The sequence below is a fragment of the Sturnira hondurensis genome, unplaced genomic scaffold (genome assembly GCF_014824575.4).
Source record: "Sturnira hondurensis isolate 20B ecotype Veracruz unplaced genomic scaffold, ASM1482457v3 Scaffold0007378, whole genome shotgun sequence".
Taxonomy (NCBI): Eukaryota; Metazoa; Chordata; class Mammalia; order Chiroptera; family Phyllostomidae; genus Sturnira; species Sturnira hondurensis.
The window spans coordinates 53,132-80,695 of NW_028080009.1; the positions used below are offsets into that span (position 1 = coordinate 53,132).

The 27,564-nt window shown below is 40.9% G+C and overlaps 1 protein-coding gene and 1 pseudogene across 1 annotated transcript; one reads left to right on the forward strand and one right to left on the reverse strand.

Annotated features, from left to right (window-relative positions):
- Nucleotides 1-18,881: 18,881 nt before the first annotated feature.
- LOC118990836 (tripartite motif-containing protein 5-like) lies at nt 18,882-20,739 on the forward strand (annotated as a pseudogene).
- Nucleotides 20,740-23,664: 2,925 nt separating this feature from the next.
- LOC118990818 (olfactory receptor 52H1-like) lies at nt 23,665-24,732 on the reverse strand. Its single transcript, XM_037051609.1, has one exon. It carries the CDS (start codon nt 24,631-24,633, stop codon nt 23,695-23,697), a length of 939 nt encoding a protein of 312 aa, XP_036907504.1. The 5' UTR covers nt 24,634-24,732; the 3' UTR covers nt 23,665-23,694.
- Between the last annotated feature and the right edge of the window lie 2,832 nt (nt 24,733-27,564).

Sequence of the window (27,564 nt, forward strand, 5' to 3'; positions counted from 1 at the left end):
GTAGTTCAGAAATTTGATCAGAGATTTTATGTGCAACTTGAGATTCTCCCTCTGGATCTTCCTTTTAAAGATGTTCTCCTAACGCTTTCTAGCTGCTTCAGTAGCCACGAATTATTCTTATCCTTCCAGCTAGCCAATACGTCTGTATATTGCAAAATTATAACTGTCTACCTGCTTCCAACTGAGTGTGTCTTGAAAAAATATCAAAACTAGATGACTCTAATACTGTTCCTTTCTTCCAAGTGTCCTTTACACTGTAGATTCTGATTGCTTGTTTCACTCTCTGTGCCTTCAGATTTAATTTTCTTTTCTCTATCTCTTATTTTTACAATTGTTTGGTTGTTTTGTTGAAATATTTTCCTCCACTGTTGGAAATGGAACCTCACTATTTTCCTTGCTTTGCATATTATTAGCTGTAAGTTGAATTACTGGATTTTAGTGTCTCTTGTTATACAAATTGCCAGATTTTTTCAAAGTGATAGTACCATTTTACATTGCCCCATACTTGCAGAAGAGAACAATGGCTATATGGAGCCTGGTGGTTAAAGCAGAGATATTAAGAGTAATGTAGTTTCAGGTCTAATATATGATTGAAACTGAGGGTTTCAGAGAGCTCAGTATGACTGTGCATGAATGACAAGGACAGCGCAGGGGTATTGACTACAGTGTTCAAAAGAAAAGAACTCCCTTATCCCATGACCCCTCTGTTCATACTTTTTTTTCCCAATCCTTCCACAGATCCACTGTCCATCACTTTACTCTTTTCCCTTTGAACCTCTGAACTGACCCCTCACCCTTGTTGCTCTCTTGGAACTCTCTTATAAAGCCTTAGATTTTCAACTGAGAGAGTCAGATCCTGTCAAGAAAACTGAGAATTTAGGCCAAAAGGAAATCTGAATCTGCCATGCTCCTCTCACCACATACACTTTTTCACCAGTGCCAATGATACTGGCATGGTCCATGTTCCAGTGCACTGTGTTCGATGTGACTGGGAAAATGAACCCTCCTTAGGGCTCTGCACTTTTACTCCAGTTATAACATCTGCTTAGTGAGGAACCTGATGAAATATCTTCCCTTTTGGCCTGTGGATTTTTAACATTTTCCCATTTAAGAAAACCTTAGAGCAAAGCAAAAGTTAAGGTGGTTTAAGTGTAGTAGTGAAGGCTAACATGGTAGAATTAAAATTAAACACAATTCTGAGATAAAACCTTAAGAAAAAACAGAATTTATGAAACACTTTTGGTGAAAATTATCCAAGGAGAATCAGATATGTTAAAAATATGCAAATAGCTAAGTTTCAGTAAGTGACACAGTAATCATGTTTGCAGCAGGAACAGTATAACAGAAGCACAACATCTTCCAGATGCTCAATTCTGTTAAAACTATATATAAGTGATTAATGTATATACCTATTTATCACTCCTTATATGCAACACCTTCTAATAGACATGAGTCAATAAGCAACAAAATAAAAAGAGCCCCAACCTGATTTCATGAAATTTACAGTTGTGGGTACAAGGTGGGGTAGTGGTGCATTTTCATGTTCTAAGTCAGGTATACTAAATAAGTTCTGACTCCTAGAAGTAATCTTTGTTTAGAGACAACTTCCTGAGGAACCCTAGCAAAGAATCCCTGGAGAGGGAGACTACGGGGTTTCTACAGACCACAGCCAAGGCTTCTGGAACAGTTCAGGACAGACACCAGAAGATAAGGGAGCTATATCTAGCCTTGCTCAAGGATGAAAAGATACTGTGGGAAAGAAAACAGAGAAAGTCAGTTTGTCAAAACTTCATAATCGAGCACCTGTAATTGCTATGATGTAGAGTTTTGGCATGGCTGTTCACATAATTTGCTAGCACATTGTCCTCCCTGGGTTTGTGAACCGTAACGGTGTGACAGTTGCCCTGCTCTGTAGCTTCTTTTGTAGTTACTGGTCCTTCAAGATTTCCAAGTCTACGCGCAAGGATCCACTGCGACTCCTGAAACATCACTAGTCTTGCTCATCTCCTTGGGCCACATCTGCCATCCAGAAACTGAGCTCATCTGAGAGATCAGGAGCAGGAGGAGAACTTGGGGAAGGATTTCCATTGGGGGCATCTTTACAATATTTCATACAACAAAATGAGGTGCTTGATTGTTAATAATCTTTTCAGATAACTGAAGATGTGGCATGACAACAAGGTCCTAAGACCCATGAGAAAAGAGTGAAAGTAGGGGTGCCTCTTTCTTTCTTTCTTTCTTTCTTTCTTTCTTTCTTTCTTTCTTTCTTTCTTTCTTTCTTTAACCACCTCTTCTTCTGTTAAAGAAACAGCTGTACCCCAGACTAGCTCAGATGGTAGATACAGTTAAAGTCTTTTCAAAATTCTGGCTTCTCCTTATCTGACCTGTTCTTACTGGATTAAGAATGCCTTTGTCCGTTATCACCTCTACAACATTCTCTTTGTGCCTTTAACTGCCCCAATACATGTTTTGAAATTGCACTGTCCACCTGAGTCATTATCATTTGTGTCCTCACTTGCATCATTTAATACAAGGTTTTCAAACTGTTTCATATTCTATTAGGGTTCTCCAGAGAAACAACCAATATTCTCTATATCCTTCATTCACATTAAGGAGATTGACCACCAGTAATTGGCTCATATGATTATGGCATTTGAATAGTTCTAGGCCTTGCTGTCTGGAAACTAGAGACCCAGGGAAGCTGGTGGTGTGATTTAGTTCAGGTTTAAAGCTTGAGAACCAGAGTCGTCGATGGAGTAACTCCTAGTCCAAGGGCAGAAAAAATGTACATCCCAGCTAGAGCAGGCAGGCAGGCAGGAAGCGGAAGGAACTCCTTTCTTTCTTCCTCTGCCTCTTTGTTCTGCCCAGGCCCTCACTCTATTTTACTGAGACCACAGATCCAAAGGCTGATCTTATCTGGAAACAACACACTCACAGTCACACCCAGAAATAATGTTTAATCTGGGAACCCTGTGGCCAGTCACATGGATCCATAAACTTATTCATCACAATTACTTTTCTTTTTTCCTTTTTATTATGCTAGCTCTATAGAGATTATTTGTTAAAGAGTATTAGATGACATTGCCAAATAAGTGACACTTCATTTTGATCTCTGCAGTCCACTTAGGAAAAGTGTAATTTTGTCATACTGATTCCAGGTTCTGAAAGTCAACATCACCATGCTACCACCCAGACTGGTATCTGGGAGAGCCCCTCTGACTGACCACCTGAAGTAATTTCAGATCTGAGCATCCATTCCCTCTCACATGACCTAACAGGACACAAATGGGCACATTCTCTTCCTTCAGCTGGTGGATACAGGACCGGAGGGAGCTGCCAGTATGACAGCCTGAAGCGAGACTTCAGCATGGGTCCTTGCTGTGGTGAAAGACAGACTATTTTCACTCCTTGGGGAACCTCGTTTGTAAGAGAGCAAGATGGGGTTGACCTGTGTGACATTACACACCTTAGGTAAATGTAATTCTTCAAAGATGAATTACTCTGTGAGCCATGAGAACAGCTTCAGGGAGCAAAATTCAGATACGATTAAGAATGTAGTAGTTGGTAGCCACTCCTTGGTCCACAGATTTTCTCCATTCCTGCCCCTCCCCTAAGAATTTAACTTTCATTTTCACTCTGCTCCTCTGGATCCTCTTTGTGGACCACAGCCCCCAGGTTTGGAGAGTGAATCCCTGACTCTCCAAAGGCTGGAACACTCAAGACTATCCCCTCAGGTAGGAGAGTCAAGCCCATGACTACCCCTCAGGCTGGAACTCTAGAATGAGTGAATGGGAATTGTTCCCAGGAAGATTGGGGGTGCTTCCTTCTGCTTTTTAAAAAAGATTTTATTTATTTATCTTTAGAGAGGAAGGGAAGGAGAGAAGGAGAGAAATATCAATGTATGGTTGCCTCTCGTGAGTCTCCTGCTGGGAACTGGCCTGCAACTCAGGCATGTGCCCTGACTGGGAATTGAAACGCGATTGTGTGATTCGCAGGCCCGCGCTCAGTCCACTGAGCTACACCAGCCAGGGCTTCCTTCTGCTTCTTGTGCAGTGCCTGGAGGGCGGTAGTCTGCCAAGAACACCGTGTTCCGCTGTTACAGACCTTGGGGCACAAAACTGCACTCCCTCCCAGCCCAGCCATCACAGCAAGGAGCTCAAGGGGTGTCCCATTTGAGGGATGCCTAGGCCCAAATGCTCAGACAGGGCCACAGTGGTGGAGGCAGCTCCTGTAAAGTCTCAGTGGCGGCATAGGGGTGATGGCCCTGGGAGAGAAGAGTGGGACATGGGCACTCCCCGGTCATCTCTGAGTAGCTGCAGCAGGGGGATGGGGCAGACATAACCAGCAGCACCTACAACTTAGAGGGAGATGCAGCCATCACGCTGGCAAGGTAGTGGCTGGGTCAGCATTGTCGCCTGCATCCCTAATCTCTGCCTTCGCTGAGAGTCCAACCAGCTTCCACTTCTGCAGATGATGGATCACCTTCATGATCTATGTACTTCTCAAACTTCTGCTTCTGCCCCGCATCCTGAGGCAGGTTCTGTAAGTCCTTTAAATCCTGTGCAGGAGCCATTAAAGAGAGAACCCTTGTGCCCTACACCCTTAGGGTTCTCTTGGTCATAATAAACCTTGTTTGTTTTGAAGGCAGACGTTACATAGCCTTGGTGTTCTGATTAAGGTTCCTGAATTAGGAAGCATGATGTGGGGCACAAACTCGTAGGTGCTCAGGGATGGTCTAGGCAGTTGTGATATCCCTGCAGTGCAGATACCACTCCTGTTTCCATATCTTGCATCTCCCTGCCTGCTCTGGAATCCTGGAGTCACTGCTCAGGTTGTGGGGCATCAACCTCCATCTGTGATAACTCAAGCTCCTCTGCACTTTCCTCATCTGTGTCCTGCAGCAGCAAATGATTTGACCTTAGGTCCTTGTAGCTGTGCTATAAAAATAAATTCTGCAGCCCCTAGGCAAAAATGCATATTCTGCTCCTGTCTTCTCTACAGGCTTTTGTTGTGTCTCAGGATTGGTTGGATCTTGAATGGAATGACAAATGATTGAAAGTTCCTTCTCCATGTTTGTATCATGCTTGAGTCACAAACGGGGGTAGACATTATTTAATATCTATCTCTGATGCAATGCCTACTTCTGATCTCGCAGTTCATGAGAGCTTGATCTGGACCATAGTCTCTGCAGCCAGGGACTACCTGCATAGGCTTCTGGGATGTTTTCAGTATCTGGACATCTGCTGTAATACACTTTTGGTTCTCCTTCGGCCTCATTCCTTATCAGGTTCCCTTCATATGTGATGAACAAGGTACCAGTGGACAGTGTAAGTAGATCTAAATTCACCTTCATACTGCCTTTATAATATTTCCCTTTCTAGCACAGAGCTAAAAGAAAATTCATTATCTCATACTACAGATATTTCTTTCACCATCAATTTTAGCAACCATTGAGACATAAATATCTACTGAGATTTTTTTCTTTCTTTTCTTATTGCTTCCTAGTCCTATTTACTTGGAGCACCTGAGAGAACTCCTGAGCCTAGACTGTAGCCACAGGGCCACTTTGAGTCCAGGTGGGAGAATGAGCATCACTGTGCTACCACTGGTGCTAAGACTCTGATACCCTTTCAGATTGACTATCAGCATCATTACCAATTTGGATTATCATTCCCCTTCATGTGATCTGATAAGATATAAACTTCCATGTCACTTAGCTGAGATAGGGATACAGGACAGGAAAAAGGGCATGTCAACAATGGCTGCCTCCGGTGAGTTCTCAGTGATGGTCCTCACAGCGCTATAGAAGATCCTTTATTCCTGTTATTTCAGCCTTCTAGGAAGCCAGACTTAGTGGACAGGTGTGAAATCACCATAGGTTATGTAAGCCCAGTAAATAGAGTGTACTATTTACTTCATGAAAGTTCATAAGCACAGCATCCAAGAGTCTAAAACAGACAGTGTTGATTGTAAAAGTCACCCTCTCCTTAAGAAAAATGAAGTCTTAGCTTATTAACTGGCAGTTGAGTTCTATAGGAAGTCCTCAAAACACACTTTCTACATGAGGCTATTTCATTATCAGTCAGATGGAAGCTGATTTATGAAGCTGACCTTCCACTTTATTGTAGCCTCGTAAGTTTCTCAGAAAACAAAACCAAAACCAAATACCCAACTTATTAGAAGAGTAAGCCAATATTACTTCTATGGGAAGAAAAAGCTTGATGTTGACTCTTTATTCCCAGGGACCTAATCTAATGGCCATTTTTTCTTCTCACCCCATCCTATATCTTACTCTCTTCCCTGTTCTCTATTTCCTTCATTACCTTGTCCTGAAATCTATCATCATCTCTCCCCTGGGCAACTGTGCATGCATCTGACCCGTCTTTCCCTTTCCCATAGTGGATCCATCTAACACATGACCCTACAAATAAGTGACAAAGTGGTAACGCTAATCACATAACCTCTTCTCTGAAGGTAAAACATGGGTACTTTCTTTTGCTGTTGGAAAAGAGCCCCTAAATGTCAAGTAACTGGGAAAGTGCCATATATCATGGTCACTGGGAGCTTATGGGATATCTCAAAGGGTTAGTGGTTTTTGGCACACCAGCTGCACTGTCATTTCCAAATTCAGACAGGGTGGTATGTCTTTTATGAACAGGTCATTTCTTTTTTTTTAAATTTATCTTTAGAGGGGAAGGGAAGGAGAGAGGAAGAGAAATATCAATGTATGGTTGCTTCTTGTCCATCCCCTGCTGGGAACTGGCCCGCAACCCAGGCACGTGCCCTGACTGGGAATTGAACCGCGATCACCTGGTTCACAGGCCCCTGCTCAATCCACTGAGCTACACCAGCCAGGGTTGAACAGGTCATTTCTTTACCTACTACATTTTTCCTCACTCGTATGCCATATTTCCTTCATCTTCTTCAGCTTTCAGTTCAACCCATGTCTTCAAGGTGGAATTGCTGGACAACTAATTATCTGCTCCTGTTGTTTGATTTCCCAACAACATGTACACCTCTCTAGTAGTGTTTTTCACATCAGCTTGTGTATATGTGTATGTGTATATATATAAACATATACTTTGTATAAATATATGAATATACATATTTATATAAATACACACACACACACATACACACACATATATATATATAATCTGGCTGATGATTTAATTCACTGTTACTTTCCAGGTGAAATTTAGGATAATAGTGGTTTAATCTCTGTTTAGATTCATCTTTTGTTTGTGGGTATTAGTTTAGTTCTTAGCATGTAATTTATAGTCATTAACAATTAGTTGAATAATCTTACCTGATATTTTGAGACTTTGCTCCCAGTACTGGTATTTATTTCATCTGTGTTCTTATTTCCCCAGGTATGTGACTTGTGTGATCCTATGAGTATATTATACTACCTCCCTCCTCACCATCCACATCAACACACCCCTTTGGGCTCCTATCAATGTATTTGGTATATTCCAGGCAAACATTAAATTTTATCATTTATCAACATGAGACTTCTCCAAACCTTCTAAATTACCTGTTTTGTCTTTGATGAACTCACTAAGATAGAAGCAGACCCTGAATACATTAGGCTCATTGTTGTTACTGAGCAGAGGTCCAAGGAGGGGCAATATTTGGCCCACCCAGGGATACCAAATAAAGTATTAAAGAACAGATACACCAGGGCCCTGGACTCGAGGAGATGGTATACTAATACTATCTTGACCCCCCTACCGGGCCTGATCTTCAGTGGCCAATTGGAAAGACATCTTTCAATGCCAGAGATTTGTGAAAAGGAACCGAAATGTTTATTTAATGCTATTCAGTTCTAATGCCTTCATTAAAATATCAAAGTCCTTTAGGGTATACACCTACACACACACACACACACACACACACACACACACAGCGCTCCTTCTCCCCCTGTCCTAACTCTGGGTACCGTAAATCAGGAAAAGAGCACATGTTCGTTTTTCCAGGCTGCTGGTATTGTCAGCTGTGTTGACGTCCAGGCAGGATCTCTAGTTAATCCAAAGTTATGCGGCACCTTCCACTGGCAAGAGTTCTTTGTACCAAGTTCCAGTCAAAGTCTCTCCTGCTTTCCAGGCCACTTGGCCAAAGGGAGAACCCCAAAGCTGCCTGGGCCTCTTCTACCAAAGCTGCAGGGGTCTGCACTCTACCAAAAGCACATGTCTTTCTTCATCTGGCCGCAGGGATCTCCATTCTGGCAAAGCTGCGTGGTTTCCCCTTTCACTTGGGAAAGAGGGGGTCTGCACTCTGCCAAAACCATGTGGCTCCCTCTTTTATTTCACCAAGAGGGGGTCCTTACTCTGCCCCAAACCGCATGGCTCTCCTCCAATGGCTGCCATGTCTGGGTTTAAATCCCCGTGCCAATCTTCCTCTGTACCTCTATTTCCGACTCCTCCCACGATCAGTTACACCTGCCAGTATTTCTGTATTATTCCAAGTTTACTGGGCTGCCATCGTTAGTCTGGGCAGGTATGGCCCCATGTCCTAGAGCCAATCTTCTCCAAGCTCCTACGCAGGCACTGTAACTAAGGGAACCTGCCCCCAGTTACATCTTGGGGAGGAAGTGACTTCATCCCCCTGGCTCCAAGCCTGGCCACAGACATTTAACATATCCAAGTGACCCACCAAAGGCTATAGACATGTTAAATGACCAGGCCATGGATTAGCTGCAGGGCTGTGGCTGTACAAAACAGTCCTTCATGTTCCTGCTCCATGTGTCCCTTCCCCCAACTCACACCTGTGGGGGAAGGGGGAAGGGCATCTTATATGTCTCTCCAATATTCCTATACACTTTGAGTTCTGGATACCATTCCAAATCTTTTTTTGCCTGCTCCCCCCACTGCCTTGGCTGCACCCTGTATCATTGTGACTCTGTGTATTGAAGATAAATAATCTTTGTACATCACTCACTGTCTCTATGTTCACATCTGATAAAGGGTTTGCTCTTGTCACATACATGAACAAATTGTGACATATTTTGTCCTCATAACAAGTCATTTCAAAATATAGCAAATGATAACAATGGTTACACTGTAAATAAGCAGTCAGAGCATGTCTTCCTGATAAATGAACATGAGAGTTAAGTGGAGGTTGAGAGTGAGTTTTACTTATACCAGGGGCAGAATTGCATACTCAGAGTGGCTATAAAAGCCCAGACACATAGGTGGTTTGGTGCGTTTATCATTAAGGATGTGTTTTGCACCAAAACACATGTGTTTTAGCATCACATGGATGTGTTTTTACATTGAGGATGGGAAAGAAGTGGGTGAGATGTTGGATCACCCAAGGATCTTGGTAGGAAGGGTTCATATCATCCTTCTGTTGTGTAAAAGTGAAGGATAGTAATAACCACTGCACAGATAAAAATGAAATTTGTCATGTCAGATGAACTAAAAGTATTTAAAATTGTATGAATTGTCCTTTTACCAGGTCACCAAGCTCCTTTCCTTGCTTCTCTACCTTTTCTTTTTTGTCCTTCAGTATTGTTCTTGCCCTGTGCTTAATTTATAGAGTTAGCATAATTTATTCTTACCTTTCTCACTCTGCTCCCTTTAACATTTCCAATCTGGCAGAAATCTGTGAGTCAGAGCAACCTCAGATCAGGATAGATAGGAGCAGGGGAGAAGCTGTGATGGCTTCAGGAATCCTAATGAACATAGAGGAGAAGGTGACCTGCCCCATGTGCCTGGAGCTCTTGACAGAACCTCTGATCCTGGACTGTAAGCAGAACTTCTGCCAAGCCTGCATCACTGCAAACAACAAGAGGTTCATGGTCAGTGAAGAAGGAGAGAGCAGCTGCCCTATGTACCAAAGCCATTACCAGCCTGCAAACCTGTGGCCTAATTGACATATGGCCAACATAGTGGAGACACTGAGGGAGGTCAAGTTGAACCCAGAGGAGGAGCAGAAGACAGATCTCTGTGAGCACCATGGAGAGAAACTCTTGTTCTTCTGTAAGGAGGATGGGGAGTTCATTTGCTGGCTCTGTGAGAGGTCTCAAGATCACCAAGATCACCACACTTTCTTCATGGAGGAGGTTGCCTAGGAGTACTGGGTAACAGACCAGGATGGAGGAAAGACAGGGCAGAACAATAGTAGCAGAAAATAGTACTTGATGTGAAATCTCTACTTTTGTTACAGAATGAACCTGTTTGGGGGCCAAGATGCCGTTGCAGAAACAAGCCTCTTCCCCCCACCTCCCTGGGTCATTCTGTTCTAGGTTCATCCTTGCCCACCACCAGTATAAACTGTGACTCTTAATGCCAGAGTTTGTGAAAAGGAAAGGAATCTTAATTCAAAAGTTATACAGGTTTAGAGTAATGGTGGAATGTTGCACTTAAATTTCAAAGTCACTTTAAAACACCCACAAACACCCACAGTCTTGCCTTCCCCTCTTTGCCCAGTAAGACCAGCCTCAGAACATGCCAATCAGAAGTACCATCTTCTAAAAGAAAAAAAGAAGTCTGCAGCATCATCAGCTGTGTCACTGTGATCTTCAGTTCTTAATCCAAAACCATGTGGCACCTCCTCGTGGCCTGCCAGTGAGAGTCCTTTCACCCTCTTTTGCACACCATGGTCTCGAATTGTTCCCCCGGGACCCTCATGACAATCTGCTTCTAGTTTAAATCCCTGCCTGGAATCTCCTCCATGATCCTACTACCACCCCTCCCACAATTGGCTACACCTGCTAGCACTCCCATATTCTCTGTCTTTCTTGGCTGCCATAGTTATTTCCTGCAGACGTGGCCCTGTGGTGGGGAGCAAATGTCCCAGCTCTGCCACAGGTGCTGTAACTGGGGGAGATGCCTCCCAGTTACAACGTGGGTTAAAGTCATGCATACCTTCTTGGCTTCACTCAGACTGGGAGCCTAGTCTGCTATTCTTGATATCCAAAACAATCATTTCTGCATATAGGTATGAAGCTTGCCTGTGTTATTGATATGCAAAATAACTCTCAGTCCTTTTGTTGCTGCTTTTCCCAGCCCCCAAGCTAGACTACTTTGATCACATTTCTTCCTATGCTCACCTTCCCAGGCCAAAAGGATATTTCTGTGCATTCCACATGACTACAAAATGATGAGCAGACTCAAACAATAAGCGGATATTTCTATAGCTTGTGCTAATAGATGGAGGTTTGGTGCCCAAGTAGAGCTGTCCCTGCCCCTTTGAACAGGAGGGGTAAGTGGGCAGCTGGGTGGATTGATGCCTACGTTCTTTCCTTACTACAGGATCAGGTTTCTTCTAGGACAAAGAGAATCAGTCTTCTCCTGACAAGGGAGTGGTGGCTTCTATTACATGAGTCTTAAAGAACACATTCACCACATCAAAGTTCCTTCAAGTCACAGACTTTAATTTCTATTTCACAGTTCCTGTAAACTCTGGTCTCTTCAGAGATCAGCTTGATTTTTTTTTTCCTTATTTGTCCTCTATTCCAGTATTCTCCAGCCTTTTTGGCACCAGGGACCTGTTTTTCCAGGGAGGGGTCGAGGTGGCAACAGGAAGCGCAGCTCCGATGGTAGGGGGCGGGGTGGTGTGGAGCAACCTGGAGGCAGAGCCCAGGCTAGCTTCACTTGCTGGCACTGTTTGCCTCCTGCTGTGGACAGAGGCGGAGCTGATGGGGGTGAGGGCGGTGTTTGAGACAGGAAGTGGAGCTTAGGAGCTCAAGCGAGCTTCCCGAGCTTCCTGGGAGGAACTCATGCTCTATTCTGCTGCTGAGAATGACCAACGCTATATTTGGTGTGGCTCCTCCCTCACAGGAAAAGTTGCAGGCAGCTCTGGATAGGCTGAGGACTCAGCAGCAGAAAGCTGAGAAGTTGAGCGCTGACGTCAGAGAAGAGAGGACTTCCTGGGAGGTAGAAGGAGACTTGCTGAGGGAGTTAGACAAGAATCTGGGCAGATCCTTGAGTCTTAGTCCCGAGGATCTCTTTGCCATCTGTTACCTGACAGTTGATACGTCCTCTCACTTTATAGGCATTCTTCATCCTTTTCCTGATAGGGGTGGGGCTGCAATAGAACCTGTCACAAATTAACACAGATATTTGCAGGTTAGTGATTCTCAGAGAGACTCTGGTGAGAATGGCTAGTGACTTTCGTGTTCATTTCTGTCATTATTTTGAGCCTTGAACTCTTCCAGGGGAAGACAATTTTCAATGGTTCGTGGCTCTGTCCCCTGGTGCTCAAAGTTAGCTGAGGGTGGGCATGGGGGTCAGGAGTCATGCAGGGGAGCATTACTGTTCTGGGCAGCTGGGTAAAAGCTGAGCCACACCAGGTGTCCTGTTTTATTTAGGGTTAGCTTTAATAATGCGGACTTGAGGCCTTTATTTTGGAATGTGACGGAGAGAAAGTGATAGGAAAAAGTAGCCTCCCCCAAGAATTGCCCCCCTGCTTCCATTTCCCTTCCCTGTGAGAACTTCCAAATCAAATACTTCTTTTTCTGTCTCCCAGTCTCTGCCTAACAGCCTGAAGCCCTCTCTCTTTCTCACTCCTGAAAAATCAAATACAAAATGAGAGCCAATGTGTCCAGGATTGTTTTAAACTGAGAGGCATCCTGGATACTGAGGAGCAGAAGGAGCTGCAAAGGGTGGCGAAGGAGGAGGGGCATATTCTGTGTGTCCTGGAACGGGCTGAGATTGAGCTGGTCCAGCGGAGCCAGGCGGTGAGGGATCTTAGGTCAGAGCTGGAGCATCAGTTGCAGGGGTCAACAAGGAATATGCCGCAGGTAAGACTTGGAAAGAAAGCCCAGCACCTGAACTGAGGAAAATGAAGATTAAGTTTTCTACTCTGCTGTGTAGCTGTTCTGTTTCTGGTGGTGACACTGAGGTTCCCATGGTCTTTCAGTAACCTTTTCCTGCATCTATTTCAGAGGTTATAGGAATAATTGAATGCAGGAATAATAAGGGAAAAACTTGTTTTTATTAACATATCAATTGCAGTGCAAAAATTTGACTTTGGAGAGAAGATTCATTGTTTCTAATTATATTCTGTAGGCCCCTATATCTGTAATCTACCCTAGAACAGTTTTCAGAAACCTCCTTGGGTCCCAAGAGTTTTTGTTTTGTTTTTTCCTCATAGAATGAGTTGAGGTTTTTTCTCATCTGTATTTTTAATAAGCAATTATGAAAGATTGTTATTATTTATTCTTTAATAATTCAGTAAATTCACCAGTGAAACCATCTCACTCTGGGCCTTTCTTTTTTGGAAAGGTTTAAAATATAAATATATTAAGTTTTCTTAAGATTTTTAACATTTATTGAGTCAAATTTTGATTAAGTACATTTTTGTAGAAATTTGTCCATTGTAAATTGTCAGATTTGTGAACATGAAATTAGTCATTATAATCCCATAGAATCTCTTTTGTTACTTTTTAATATATTTATCTTTAGGCAGAAGGGAAGGAAAGGGAAGGAAGGTAGAAAGAGAAGAGAAATATCAATGAGTGGTTGCCTCTCACACGTCCCCTACTGGATGGAGACCTGGCCTGCATCCCAAGCATGTGCCCTAATCTCAGAATCAAACAGGTGACTCTGGTTTGCAGGCTGTTGCTCAATCCCTTGAACCACACCAGCCAGGGCAGAATCTCTTTCATTTTTACAGTACTTACAGTAATGTCCCCTCTTTTATTTCTTATAAGGTGACTTCATTGTTGTTGTTTGGTTAATTTTATCGATGTTTTTCAAGAATAAACTGATTAGGCCCTGGCTGGTGTAGCTCAGTGGATTGAGCGTGGGCCTGTGAACCAGAGTATTGCGGTTTGATTCCCAGTCAGGGCACATGCCTGGGTTGCAGGCCAGTTCCCAGCAGGGAACCCACAAGAGGCAACCATACGTTGATGTTTCTCTCCCTCTCTCCTTCCCTTCTCCTCTAAAGATAAATAAATAAATAAAATCTTAAAAAAAAGATTTACCTTTAAAAAAAGAATAAACTGATTAGTTTTATTGATTTATCTGTATTTAACTTTCCTATATCACTGATTTCTGCTCTTAATTACATTGTTTCCTTGTCCTAGTATATATGCACATTTATATATGAGTGTGTGTATGCATGTATGTGTATTGTATTTAATTTGTTGTTGTTTTTCTAGTTTCTTAAAGTGAGAATTTAGACCAGTGATTTGACACAATCTTTCCTGTATCATTTTTAATGATATAAACACGTTATTTTTGCTATATTCTATAATTCTAGATTATTTACTTGTTATTTTGATTCAATCTAACTTATTTTCAAATTCCTTTTGTGATTTTTTGTTGTTCAACTCTTGATATCTTTGAAACTAATGCGTAATTATAAACAGGGTGATTTATACTTCTTCTGAATATTTTAAATTTATTTCCTTTCTAATCAAAAAGCATTTATTATTTCACTTATTAAATGTATTGACACATACTTTATAACCTAAAATGTTATATATACAAAAAACTTTATATAAATTTGAAAAGAATATGTATTGTGCATTCATTGTGTGAAAGGGTCTACAGATGCCATTATAATTTTTTTCTTCTTAAAACCCTTTTACATTTCTTGTAAAACTTTTTCTTATCTGGGAAGCTCCTTGTGTCTCCTTCAATTCTAAATGATAGCTTTGGGACTTCCGCCAAGATGGAGGCATAGGTGGAAACACTGTGCCTTCTCCCACAACCAAGTTTGAATACAACAATGGTTTGGAGACCAAAGACACAACAAAAAACAGAAAACTGAGTTATACAGAAGTCCAACAACCACTAACCGTTCATCGGGGCGATAAGAGGGGCGGAGCCAGCAGCGAGCAGGGTTGCGCAGGACAGATCCCCCGACCTAGGCACGCAGGCAGCGTGCGCAGGCACGAGGTGGCATACTCGCGTGCAGAGGGACAAAACGCTCGGGCCCGGTAACAGTGGCAGCTGCAGCACCTGTGGGGGCTACGGGGGGAGGTGGCAGACGGGACGGCATAGTTCCTCGTTGACCCCGCCCCCATATACAACATCACAACCCAGTGACTGAGTTGCTCTGCTCTGGTGAAAACCTTAGGGCTCTGATCCTGCTACGTAACAGGCACAAACAGCCCAAAAGATGGCGCAAGAAGAACTCAAAGTCCCAGAGCCAATAACTCTAAGCGACCGAGAAATTGCCAGCCTCTCAGAAGCACAATTCAAAACACTGTTTATCAGGATGCTCACAGAACTGGTTGATTATAGTCACAAATTAGAGGAACATATGAAGGCTAAACTAATTGAAATGAAGGGAGATGCACAGGAAACCAATGGTGATGGAAAGGAAACGGGGACTCAAATCAATGGAATGGACCAGAAGGAAGAACAAAACATCCCACCAGAAAGGAATGAAGAAATGAGAATTCAAAAAAATGAGGAGAGGCTTAGGAACCTCCAGGACATCTTTAAACATTCCAACATCCGGATTATAGGGGTACCAGAAGGGGGAAAGAAACAGCCACGAGTGGAAAATGTATTTGAACAAATAATAAAGGAGAACTTCCCCAGTCTGGCAAAGGAAATAGACTTCCAGGAAATCCAGGAAGCTCAGAGAGTGCCAAAGAAGTTGGACCCAAGAAGGAACACACCAAGGCACATCATAATTACATTAGCCAAGACTAAAATGAAGGAGAGAATCCTAGAAGCAGCAAGGGATAAGGGGACAGTCACCTACAAAGGAGTACCCATCAGACTGTCAGCGGATTTCTCAAAAGAGACCTTACAGGCAAGAAGGGGCTGGAAAGAAGTATTCCAAGTCATGAAATCCAAAGACCTACAGCCAAGATTGCTTTATCCAGCAAAACTTTCATTTAGAATGGAAGGACAGATAAAGTGCTTCTCAGACAAGGTCAAGTTCAAGGAGTTCATCATCACCAAGCCCTTATTATATGAAATGCTAAAGGGACTTATATAAGAAAAAGAAGATAAAAAACATTAACAGTGAAAGGACAGCAAACACACAGTTATTAACAACCACACCTAAAACAAAAGCAAACTAAGAGGACAGCTAGATCAGGAGTGGAACCATAGAAATGAAGAACACATGAAGGGTTAGAAACAGGGGAGTGGGAGGAGGAGAAGGGGGAAGAAGGCACAGAAAATAGCATAGAGGGTAGGTAGAAAATAGATAGGGGGAGGGCAAGAATAGTGGGGGAAATATAGAATCTAAAGAACTTGAGACACATGGTTATAAACTAAGTGGGGGAGAATGGTGGAGGAGGGAGTGTGTGGGTGGAGGGGAATGAAGGGGGGGAATAGAACAACTGTAATGGTATAATCAATAAAATATATTAAAAAAATAAATGATAGCTTTGCAGGCTACAGTAATCTAGGTTGTAGGTCCTTGCTTTTCATCACTTGATTAATGCCAATCCCTTCTGGCATATAAAGTTTACATTGAGAAATCAGCTGCAAATGTTATGGGAAACTTTATAGGTAACCAACTGCTTTTCCCTTGCTGCTTTTAAGATTCTCTCTCTGCATTCTTCACTCAGTCTTTTTTATGAATTCTATCTAATTTGTTATGGGTCCTGTTTCTTTCTAGAAGTTCTCACTGGGATCATCTATGCTTTCCTTAAGTTCAGTGAGCCTTCTTGTAACTGTTTAGAATTCTGCATCTGGCTTCCATTTTGTTTAGTTATTTTTCTGAAGTATTTTCCTGATCTTTCATTTGGGACATGTTTTTTTGTCTTCTCATTTTGGTTGCTTCCATATATTTATTTCTATGTATTAGGTATATCTGCCATGTCTTCCAGTCTTGGCTGAGTGGCCTTATGAAGTAATATCCTTTGCCATTTTTGTGTTCACATGAATGCAGAGCCCTAGGGGTATCTCTAGTGTGGGTTGTATGTGTTCTTCTGCTGTAGTTGAACTATTCATCTTTGATTCTCCCAATTATGGCCTAATGCTTGCCAAGTAATTGTATATCACTTTACATTCATGTCGAATAAATGAACATGTCATAAATTATTAAAATCATCTCATGAGGAGCCTTATGAACATGGGGAAAATATCGTGGGCCTTATGTTTTCTTCCTAAATATACCTCACGTCCAGGTGCTGGAAGCCTCATTGTGGTTCCATAAGGTGGAAGTTTTTTCTACCTTTTAGGAAACCTGAAAACTTCACATGAGTTTTATTGAATGATTGACTTAGGTCTTTTCTTTACCTTTTGGTTCTCACTTTGGGACTATATTTGGGAATAGAGATCTGATAAAGCTTTGTAAGTGAGGAGGCTTATTATTACTTGACTCATGTTTTTTCTTTTCTCCTTAGGATGTGAATGGCATCATGGAAAGCTATGTGTAGGGGACCAGAGATGGTCCTTTGGTGCTGTGAAAAGAGGTTTAAAGCCATTAAAGTTATCTGGTGGTTAGTTAGAATAAAATATTGCTCAGAGCAGGAAAATCCTGGTTTAGTTTTATCTTAAATGTCTGTTCACATGCTATGGTTTGAGTGTTCTCTAACTATTGCGAATGGTCCACTTTCTATAGTGGCGAATTTAGGTTGGATGGGGGATTTGCAGAGTTTGGATCAGCAGCTGTTAGGGATGAAATGTTGCAGTGTCAAAGCCATGTGAATGCATCAGTTCTATTCACCCAGCATTCAAGTATCTAACTCAGGTTCCTATACTTCATAGCTGTGTGATCTATTGTGGGTAAGTTGTGTCTTCTTTGCTGCCAAGCACTCAGAATTGGAGAGGACTCTTTTTAAATTTAATTCCTCCCCTGGGAATAGAAGAAACCAGGTCCCTTCCATACAGTTCTCTGTATTTTTCAAAAACAGACTTGAATTGCAAAGAATATTTTGGCCCTTGTGCAAATAATTGATCCCTCTTGACCATGCACTTTTGAAGCAAGAATGGAAGGGCAGCATCCTTGTGTCTAAATTTTTATACACACATGGCTGCAAGAAACTTTTAAAACACACAGAATTCTGACGACTATTAGCATGGTATCCATAATGTCTTCTTTTCCACGTGTTACTCTGTTTTCCCAGAGAACCTGAAATCTCAGATGTAGTTCTGAGAGCCTCCCTAGTTCAGAGCAGACTTTAAAGTCTCGGTCCTGTCTAAACAGGACTCCCTCACTTGATATACTGCAAACAACTAGGAACTAGGTTCTTCAACCTCACGTTCATGTAATATCACTTCATATCCATTTGGTGAGTTTTCCTCATGTTATTTTGTTTCAAGGAAGCAAAGTTTCTTCTTTAAAAAGATTATGTAATTTTATATGATTTCAAGTGGTAAGAGAGGTGGTGGTTACTTTTTTATTCTGAAAGGATTAAACTGTGCTTCTGCAAGGCCAAAGCCTTCCTAAGAACATAGACAGGTACTGTAAAGTTAGACATGAGCACTTTCCTTTGGCTCCAAAATCAGGACTCTGCTCTCTCCTATCTCAAGGGTCCATGGAAGGAGGTTCAAGTGCTTAGTGGGGTGAAGAGACAGAAATCAGTATTTGTGTAGAGCCAAAAAATCAGAGGTGTGAGAATATTATTTTGCCATCTCTAGAAGTAAGACCTGAATTCACTCTGAAGAAGCCAAAAACTGTCTCCAAGAAACAAGGAAGAGTGTTCCAGGCTCCTGACCTGAGTGGAATCCTGCAAGGGTTTCGTGGTGAGGAATGCCAGAGCTGGTGGGTGGCTGTGGGATCTGGTGATGGTGGGGAGTAGAAGAGGGAGGAGGGTTCAGTTTCTAGATGTAGATAAAGGAGACAAAGGAGGATGGATATCATGTGCTGATGATGTAGCCATACTTAGTGGGGAGTGACCAGCTGCCTTGTTCTCCTCTCATTATTCCATTTACTACCTCACATAGACCCTGTCTTTCCCCGATGTAGACAGTAAGAAGATTGTAGTGCTGACTCCTCTGCTTATATTTATTATTATGAATTTTTATCATTTCAGAGCTGACAGATGTGTGTCAATATCAGGGTAAGTATGATAAACCCCTGTCATCTTCTTTCAGAATTTTGTGTTTTTATTGTCTCTGATTTTGAGACCTACAATTCCTTACCACATACATATTATGCTTCACCAGTGTTATACCTATTACCAAGAACAGAACTAATTCTTCCCATTTTCACTCACATTATTCTCAAGATCCCACTACAATGTCACAAATAAAGGCACATCCTATCCCTCATCCAACCCAGTAATATTTCTATAGCTCACATTACCCTGTACTCTCCCAAGAACAAATGAAATGTTGCCATTTCTGCGGATCTGAGACAAGTGACAGATGAGCCCCATTTTGATACAAATAAGAACACTTCTGCTGTACTTGGTGTACCAGTTATCACACCAGGGAAGCATTACAGGGAGGTGGGTGTGTCAGAGAAACAGGTCTGGTACATGGGGGTATGTGGTTTTGAAAAAGACTGATTCCTCTAGTGATCAACCTAAACAGTGCCTCTGGGTTATAGGATTAGAGAATCAGTTTGAACATAATGCTTTTGTGGAATTTTCCTCCTCTGATCCCTTGCAGTTAGCCCTCATTCTGATTGTTCTTCCCCATTACGATGGGGCTTTTCTAGACTGCGATGCTGGCACTGTCTCATTATATAATGTCACAAACCATGGGTTTCTTATCTATAAATTCTCTTTGTGTTCATTTTCTGAGAAAATTGATCCATATTTTAATCCCATGACATGTACTGGCCCCATGACACTGTGTTCTCCAAGCTCTTAAATCTTACGCCTGCATCTGCTTTGTAGTGCCTCTGGCCTTGAGAGCACCTAACACACTGAGCTTTTCTGCACTATTTTCTCTACTGTTTATTGCTGCTTCCCTTTTTTTCATTTCAACATCCTTCATTTAACAATAGAGTTTACAATTTGCCTTGTGTCAAGTATATTTTTTCCCAATGCCATGTTTGTATTAGTAAAGAAACTTAGTTTACTTTTTTTTATCATCCCAAAGAAAATGACTAATTCATCGTAAAAAAAGACCTGTGTGGAGGTGACATCTACACTAAATTCTTAACAATTTCATTTCCTGTGCACTGAGAAGAAAAGGGAAAACTCTTCAACAACTTCTTTTGTATGTTATTCAAAGTTTTGTATAGGAATCGTTCACTACAAATGAGTTCTCAGTGACATATCAGTTCAACCATGATGTTCCTTCTTCATCAAAGACTGAAGGAGACAGTGTCATAAATAATAGGTACTAAGTGGGAGGTTTGTGTTCACAGTGTCTGAGTCAAGTCCAATCTCTCCCAATTTATGCAGTGTAATTTTGAATAAGATACTTGAATGCTTGCTTCTTTACCAAAAATTGTCCTGGTATAAAAAAACATACCATCAATGGGGCCATTATCAAAGAAAAACGTCATTAAATATAAAACATGTCTAAACCTAATAAACATTTTCTCTACTGATGACTGAGAAATATAAGCTGTGCCAGTGTCTCATGAAAGAGGTTTGTACCTTCAGGAGCACGAGGGTGCTTTTTTCTGAAGTCTCATGTTTCAGGGGCCAGATACATCTGTGCTGCTGTCCAGATTCTTGCAGCTCTGCCTGTGACAGATGAGTGTGTATATGTATGACACTGAGAATTTTATTATAATTCTGGTTTGATACATATTGGCCTTCATCAAATAATCTCCCTCAATAAATTCTATGGGATTCAGTTTCTCATTAGTAAAACTAACAAAATTTGTCTGATTTATCGTGACAATTAAACAGCAGTACCAATATTTGCAGTAACTTCTGTCATTTTTTAGCACAAAAGGAGTAAACAAATATGTAGTCTGTTCACTTTTTGTTCACATCTCACTGTGACTGAAATACATAATTTTAAACATACTATTAGTTTATTTTCAGCATTATTACTCTTGCTTTAAGGAATAAAATCTCTTGAAAGAATTACAATTTTCTTTAAATTTTAGCAACTGTAAAATAAATGTTTCTACCATTTTTTCTAGAGTAATTCTATTCTACTAAAATTGTATTTATATGTTAGCTCTGCTTTAAAACCTTATTCATAGTGGCACAATGACTCGGAAGTACCACTGTGGGATTTCTTAACAATGGTGCAGGGAAGTGTTTTATTGCCTAGGTCAGCTCTACATATTTAGTGAGTTGGAAGTTCTAAAAAACAAAGAGAATAGCCTGTTCTCCTTCCAATGAAATATGTTCATTCAGGACTTGGTGGGATTGCAATGTGTTTCTGCATTTTTATTTCCAATTCTTCTCTAATCAATTCAGAGCTAGAAAAAATGTGCTTTTTGGACAAGTATTGTCTTCTCTCAGTCCTGATTGTCTCTAGGAATTGTCCCACCTTCCTCACTTTGGATGACCTTTAATGAGACAAAGGATTCCAACCTGGAAATTTTCAGTACTTCTGTGTTTATGCATATGTTTATACCTTAGTGCTCGTTCATGGAAAGTAGGAGAAATTAATCTCTAACATTTTTCTTTCTAAAGTTCTAAAAAACAAAGAGAATAGCCTGTTCTCCTTCCAATGAAATATGTTCATTCAGGACTTGGTGGGATTGCAATGTGTTTCTGCATTTTTATTTCCAATTCTTCTCTAATCAATTCAGAGCTAGAAAAAATGTGCTTTTTGGACAAGTATTGTCTTCTCTCAGTCCTGATTGTCTCTAGGAATTGTCCCACCTTCCTCACTTTGGATGACCTTTAATGAGACAAAGGATTCCAACCTGGAAATTTTCAGTACTTCTGTGTTTATGCATATGTTTATACCTTAGTGCTCGTTCATGGAAAGTAGGAGAAATTAATCTCTAACATTTTTCTTTTACCTCTGCCTTCCTTCTACCCCATTGCTATTATGACTGAAGCTCTGACTCTGGAAATAATCTGCACTCTCCAATTATGGACAAATGACTCTCCAAGGACATTCATGTCTTTACATTCACTAGAATACCCAATTGAGGATGAAGCACTTTTACAAAGACCTAAACTTTTATATGCAACAGAAAAGATCAGCACATTTTAAGTTTTTTAATTGTTCAATTAGAGATGCCCCCATTTCCCCCCTTATTAGCCTCCCCTTGCCCTACCCACCCCCATCTCCCACATTCAATCCACCCAACCCCCATTGTCTTTGTCCATGAGTCCTTTATACCTGTTCCTTGACAGGACTCTTCTTCTTTCTCCTATTATCTGCCCTCCTCCCTCCTGGTCACTGTTGGTTTGCTCTGTATTTCCATGTCTTTGTTCTATTTTGCTCACTGGTTTGCTTTGTTGATTAGGTTCCACTTATAGGTGAAATCATATGGTACTTGTCTTTCATCACCTGGCTTATTTCACTTACATAATGCTCTCCAGTTCCATCCATGCTGTCTTGAAGGATAGGAGCTCTTTCTGCTTCATAGTATTTCATTGTATAAATGTACCACAGTTTTTTGATCCATTCATTTACTGATGGGCACTCAGGTTGTTTCTGGCACTTGACTATTGTAAATTGCTCCGCTATGAACATTAGGGTGCATAGCTTCTTTTGAATTGGTATTTCTGCATTCTTAGGGTATACCCTCTGCCATGGAATTGCCAGGTCCAAGGCACTAGCATTTTTAGATTTTTGATGGAATTCCATACTGTTTTCCACAGTGGTTGCACCAGTCTGCATTCCTACCAACAGTGCACTAGGGTTCCCTTTTCTCCACATCCTCTCCAACACTTGTTGTTTGTCAATTTGTTTATGATATCCATCCTTACTGGTATGAAGTGGTATCTCATTGTGGTTTTAATTTGCATCTTTCTGATGGCTAGTGATGCTGAGTATCCTTTCATATGTCTCTAGACCCTCTGGAGAATTGAATATGGAAGGTGAAGGTGAGCAGGGCAGGGATGCGTAATGGAGCAGAAATGGGAACAACTATAATTGAACAACAACAAAAAAAGACGTGAAAAGAGCACTTTTCAATGGAGGAAGTTAGTGAGTTTCCAGGTTAGTGTTAGAGTAATTATGCTTGAAAATTTTATGAGCCATTTAAGTGAGTAGATATCTAAAAAACAATTGGATGAAGAATTCAGAATTAGACAGACCTAGTTTTAGATCCTGCATCTACTACCTGTCTTTCAATAATCTTTTACGTCTCAGTTTTCTCATCTGTGAAATGAATTAACTAATATTGTATTTTCATAATGACTTAATAAAAATATTAATACCCATAAAATACAAACCAAAGGTAGTAAAATTTTCTTTGGAGATGCAATTGAAAATAGATACAAAAGATAATCAACTCTATGTAATCAGAGATGGGTAGGAAACAAGTAACCAAGTAAAGGATGCAGGAGAAGGAATTAATAATGTATAGAATCAGCATTGAAGTGTGAAGGAGTAAGTTTGGTAGTTGTAGTGCAGAGAACTTATAGGTGCTTAAAGAGGAAAGATGAAGATTTTTGTTTAACTAGGAAACTGAGAAATAGGGATGAGATGCATGTTAGGAAATATCTCAAAATCAGCATTATGAAAAATGTGAACCTTAGTCTTCTATACCCATCATCACCTACTTCATATAAATGGAAAGAAAACTAAACCAAGAAAACCCTTGATTTTCTATAAGTCTCAAAGGTTTTCTTTCTCCTCTCTTCAGTTTCTATTTTGCACATGGGTAAAACTCTAAAATATCAAATTAATAGGAGTTACAGCTTTATTTTTATGCCTTCCTGTGTTATATAAAATTTTACCTAATCAATGTTACCTAAATTTATCCTTCAGTGGCCCACCCCACTCATGTTTTCTTGGAAGAAAAAAGGAGAATAAATTTGTCCTGAATCTGCTTGGTCTTCACTCCATAAACAACAGGATTAAGAGCAGGAGGAACAGCCACATAGAGATTGGCAAGTAGGATTAGCATGTTTCGAGGGACACTGTGCCCAAAGCGATGAGCAAGGATGGAGAAGAAGGCAGGTGTATAAAACATGAGGATAACACAGACATGAGAGCCACAGGTGCTGAGGGCCTTTTGGCAGGCACCCTGGGATGAGAGGTGAAAGACAGCACGGAGGATTAAGGTATAGGAAACAGCAATAAAGATCACATCTGAAATGACAGTCATGACAGGCACAGCAAATCCATACCAGATGTTGATGGATATATCAGCAGAGGAAAGCCGAGCAACTCCTATATGTTCACAGTATGTGTGTGGGATGATACGAGTCCTGCAGAAGGGTAAGCGTTTCAGCAGAAAAACATCTGGCAGGATAACAGAGAAGCTCCTCACAACAATGCTCACCACAAGCTTGATGATCACCTGTGGCGTCAGGATGGCAGTGTATCTCAAGGGGAAGCAGATGGCCACATAGCGATCAAAGGCCATGACCAACAGAATGGCGGAGTCCACCACAAAGCTGAAGTGGAGGAAGAACATCTGGGTGAGACAACCAGAGAAGGTTATTTCCTGGGAGCCAAGCCAGAGGTTACTGAGCAGTTTGGGTACTGTGGCAGTGGACAAGACAAGGTCTGTGGTAGCCAGCATAGACAGGAAGAAGAACATTGGTTCATGGAGGCTGTGCTCAACTGCAATGAGGTAGAGCAGGATGCAATTGCCCACAATAGCCACAACATAGATGGCACAAAAGGGAATCCCAATCCAAACGTGGAACTTCTCCAGGCCTGGTATTCCCACAAGGATAAAGGAACTGGGGTTGTAACAGCTCAGGTTATACATGATCTCTTCAGTGTAAGATCCACTGGCTTTTGATCCCTGAGGACAAATCAGATGTCAGAACGGCCTATGAAAGACAACAATTCCACTCTGTACTGGACATGGTTGGAGACTGCAACTGCCACATTCAGGGGGTCTACATGCAGAGCACCCCCTGTCCCCTAGATGACCTGGCACCTATAGAATTGTGCCATGATTGCCCCCTTTTATTTGCTATTAGCCCTTCATTTCTGTATGTATTATGCATTTCTTATTAAACCATAGGGGATGGTTATTTTTGTAGGTAAGCAATTTCATGTGATTAGACCTAAATAACTGTTTCTATCTTAATGCAGATTATGTAGGATAAGGCCAGAATCAAATTTTAAAAATATGCATAAAGAGAAGAAAGAGAGATTAAAAATATTAAATGGGGAGTAACAGACCTTTACAGAGAACATACTATGTTTCAGACAATGGATTTGATAAAATAAGGTGAAGAGTTTCAATAAAGCTGTAAAAAAAATAATGAAAAGGGGAGGAAAATTAAAGGACAGATTCCAGTGCTATGGGTGATATGGGAGCTTTTTATGCACAGTATTAAAATACAATTCAGATTAGGATAGATGGTCACTGGGATGTGAATTTAATAAGATAATGTATTTACTAGAAAATGCTCAGAGACAAGACAGCAGCATTCCCCTGACTCAGGCAAACATCAGTGAGCTCAGAGGATGATTTATGGCTTCAGGGGCAATGCCCTCAACCTTGGAGGATCTCTGTTTCCTAACATTAGTAGGGAAGATAGCTCTACCCATTAGTCACACTGGCAATGCCCCTATAACAGATATTAGCCAATGTGATTTGGTTTAGGCAAAGTCAAGCAAAGCAGATTCTTACCTCATAGAGATAAAATAAAGAATAATAGAGCTGTTGGGCCCCTAACAAGTGTTTTCATTTGTAGTCTGTAGGACTTGGAACTCATCTTTTGGGAATCTCCAGATTTGCACTAAATAGAACCTGCCTTTGAAGGTGCCTTTTGCATTGAAAATATCCTTTGAGATTTAACCCAAGTGTTTTCATTTGTAGTCTGTAGGACTTGGAACTCATCTTTGGGAATCTCCAGATTTGCACTAAATAGAACCTGCCTTTGAAGGTGCCTTTTGCATTGAAAATATCCTTTGAGATTTAACTCCATTGTGTGATCTATTTTATAAGTACTTTTGAGAAGAGAATCAGTAATGATGATACCAGGATTGAAGTAAAGGAGAAGCCCAGCACAACCTGAGCCATCCTAAGACCAGTTTTGGAGAGATTCAGTTCTTACCCTCTCAACATATTTATAAAGTCATTCAAAAAGCCTTTAGAAAATAAAGTAGATTTTTATGGGTAAGCTAAGACAGCTCTATATTATTGCATTTGGCAAGAATCTGTAGTTCTGTGCACAAAGGGAAAAGACTGGATTGAGATAGCATTTGTGATATCTTTGCCAGAACCCCAGAGTTTAACGTAGTGAGATTCTCTCATTCAGAAAATGCTTCTGTCATTGCCAGAGTCCTTAGGTAGCCAAAGTGAATGAAGCATCTAACTAGAAGAAATGAAACCAGCTCCCACTGTCCAGAGGCAGTCCTTTCCCCACCCCAACCCCTTTCCCCACATCCATAAGAAGGTATAGTTTGCTCTATCTCCAGGTTTGATGCAGACTAAACTGCAGGCACTGAGCTTGTTAGAATAATGATAACAGAGTTACTGAAATCCTCCCTAACATGATTGTGACATCTCCTGTAGCATGAAAATCAGATAGATTGAGAAAGTCCAAAAATGTCTCTCTAATTTAGGCTACATTGCAACCCCATCTCTTGGAGCACAGACTCGCTGCCCCCTGATGGGAAGCTCATTTCCTCTGGGTCACTGAGAATAAATTTAAAGGGGAGAAAAATAAACCACTAATTATTAAAACTACAAAGAGGGTGTCAAATGAAAACATCCTGCTGCCTCAGTCACAACCTATCCTTGCCTCAGTTCTCCTGCTGCAGTAATGATCACTTTAGTTGGTCCACACTTGAAATCAGCAGCTTTCTGCCAGGGTCTGTCAACTTATTATGGAATCCATGCTGTCAGAAGGGCTCCTTCTACTAGAGCCACATTTTCAAGGGCACAGACCCGACTTGGCCAATGGATAAATGCAAGGCTGCCTTATGAAATGAATCATAGAGCCAGTGGAGGGCTTGCCTCTTCCCTGATTGACTGTAGTTCTTTACTCACCAAACGTCTTCTGTCTCTTGCTTTAGGAGTACTGGGGATTATGTATTTAAAAGGAAGCAAGTACAGTTTTAGGCTGGGAGAAGTTCTGTAAGATGTGACACAAAAAAAAAAAACTTATGTAGTTTCTTGTATTCCTAGGAGATAGATCATATAGGCTTCTCCATTTCCCATTCCCTGATGAGATGGAATCAACCACACTAATTTCTTTCTCTTGAGATGGAATGACCTTGGTGGTTTTAGTAGGCTGTGGCTATTGGGTCCCAAGGAGATACAGTCTAGACAATTCAGACACAGTCAGTTGAGACAAATTCTCAGAGGCTTAAGTATGTTCTTGAATTTGAGGTATTTTTAAAAATATTCTGTTTGTATTAACTTTCAACAATACTGAAAAATGTATTTAAAAATTTCTAGGCATGATATTGGAAAGTAAGACCTTCAAATTTACTTCAAAAATTTCCTACCCATATTTTACACTTTGCATTTCCATGCACGTTTTATAAGCATTTCTCAATTTACACACACAAATAAGTTTTTATTTTGTTTGCATTGACTCAATATATTACTATGAAAATACTAGATATGTTTATAATACTGCACATGTATATTATAAATATATGCCTAAATCAATGTAACTTTTTAATTTTCTTAATAATTTATTAATACACTAACTTGAAAACATATATGCCCCCA

Bases quoted from the DNA above. Each gene is read 5' to 3' on its own strand.
- LOC118990818 (XM_037051609.1), bottom strand. From the start codon at position 24,633: ATGTATAACCTGAGCTGTTACAACCCCAGTTCCTTTATCCTTGTGGGA.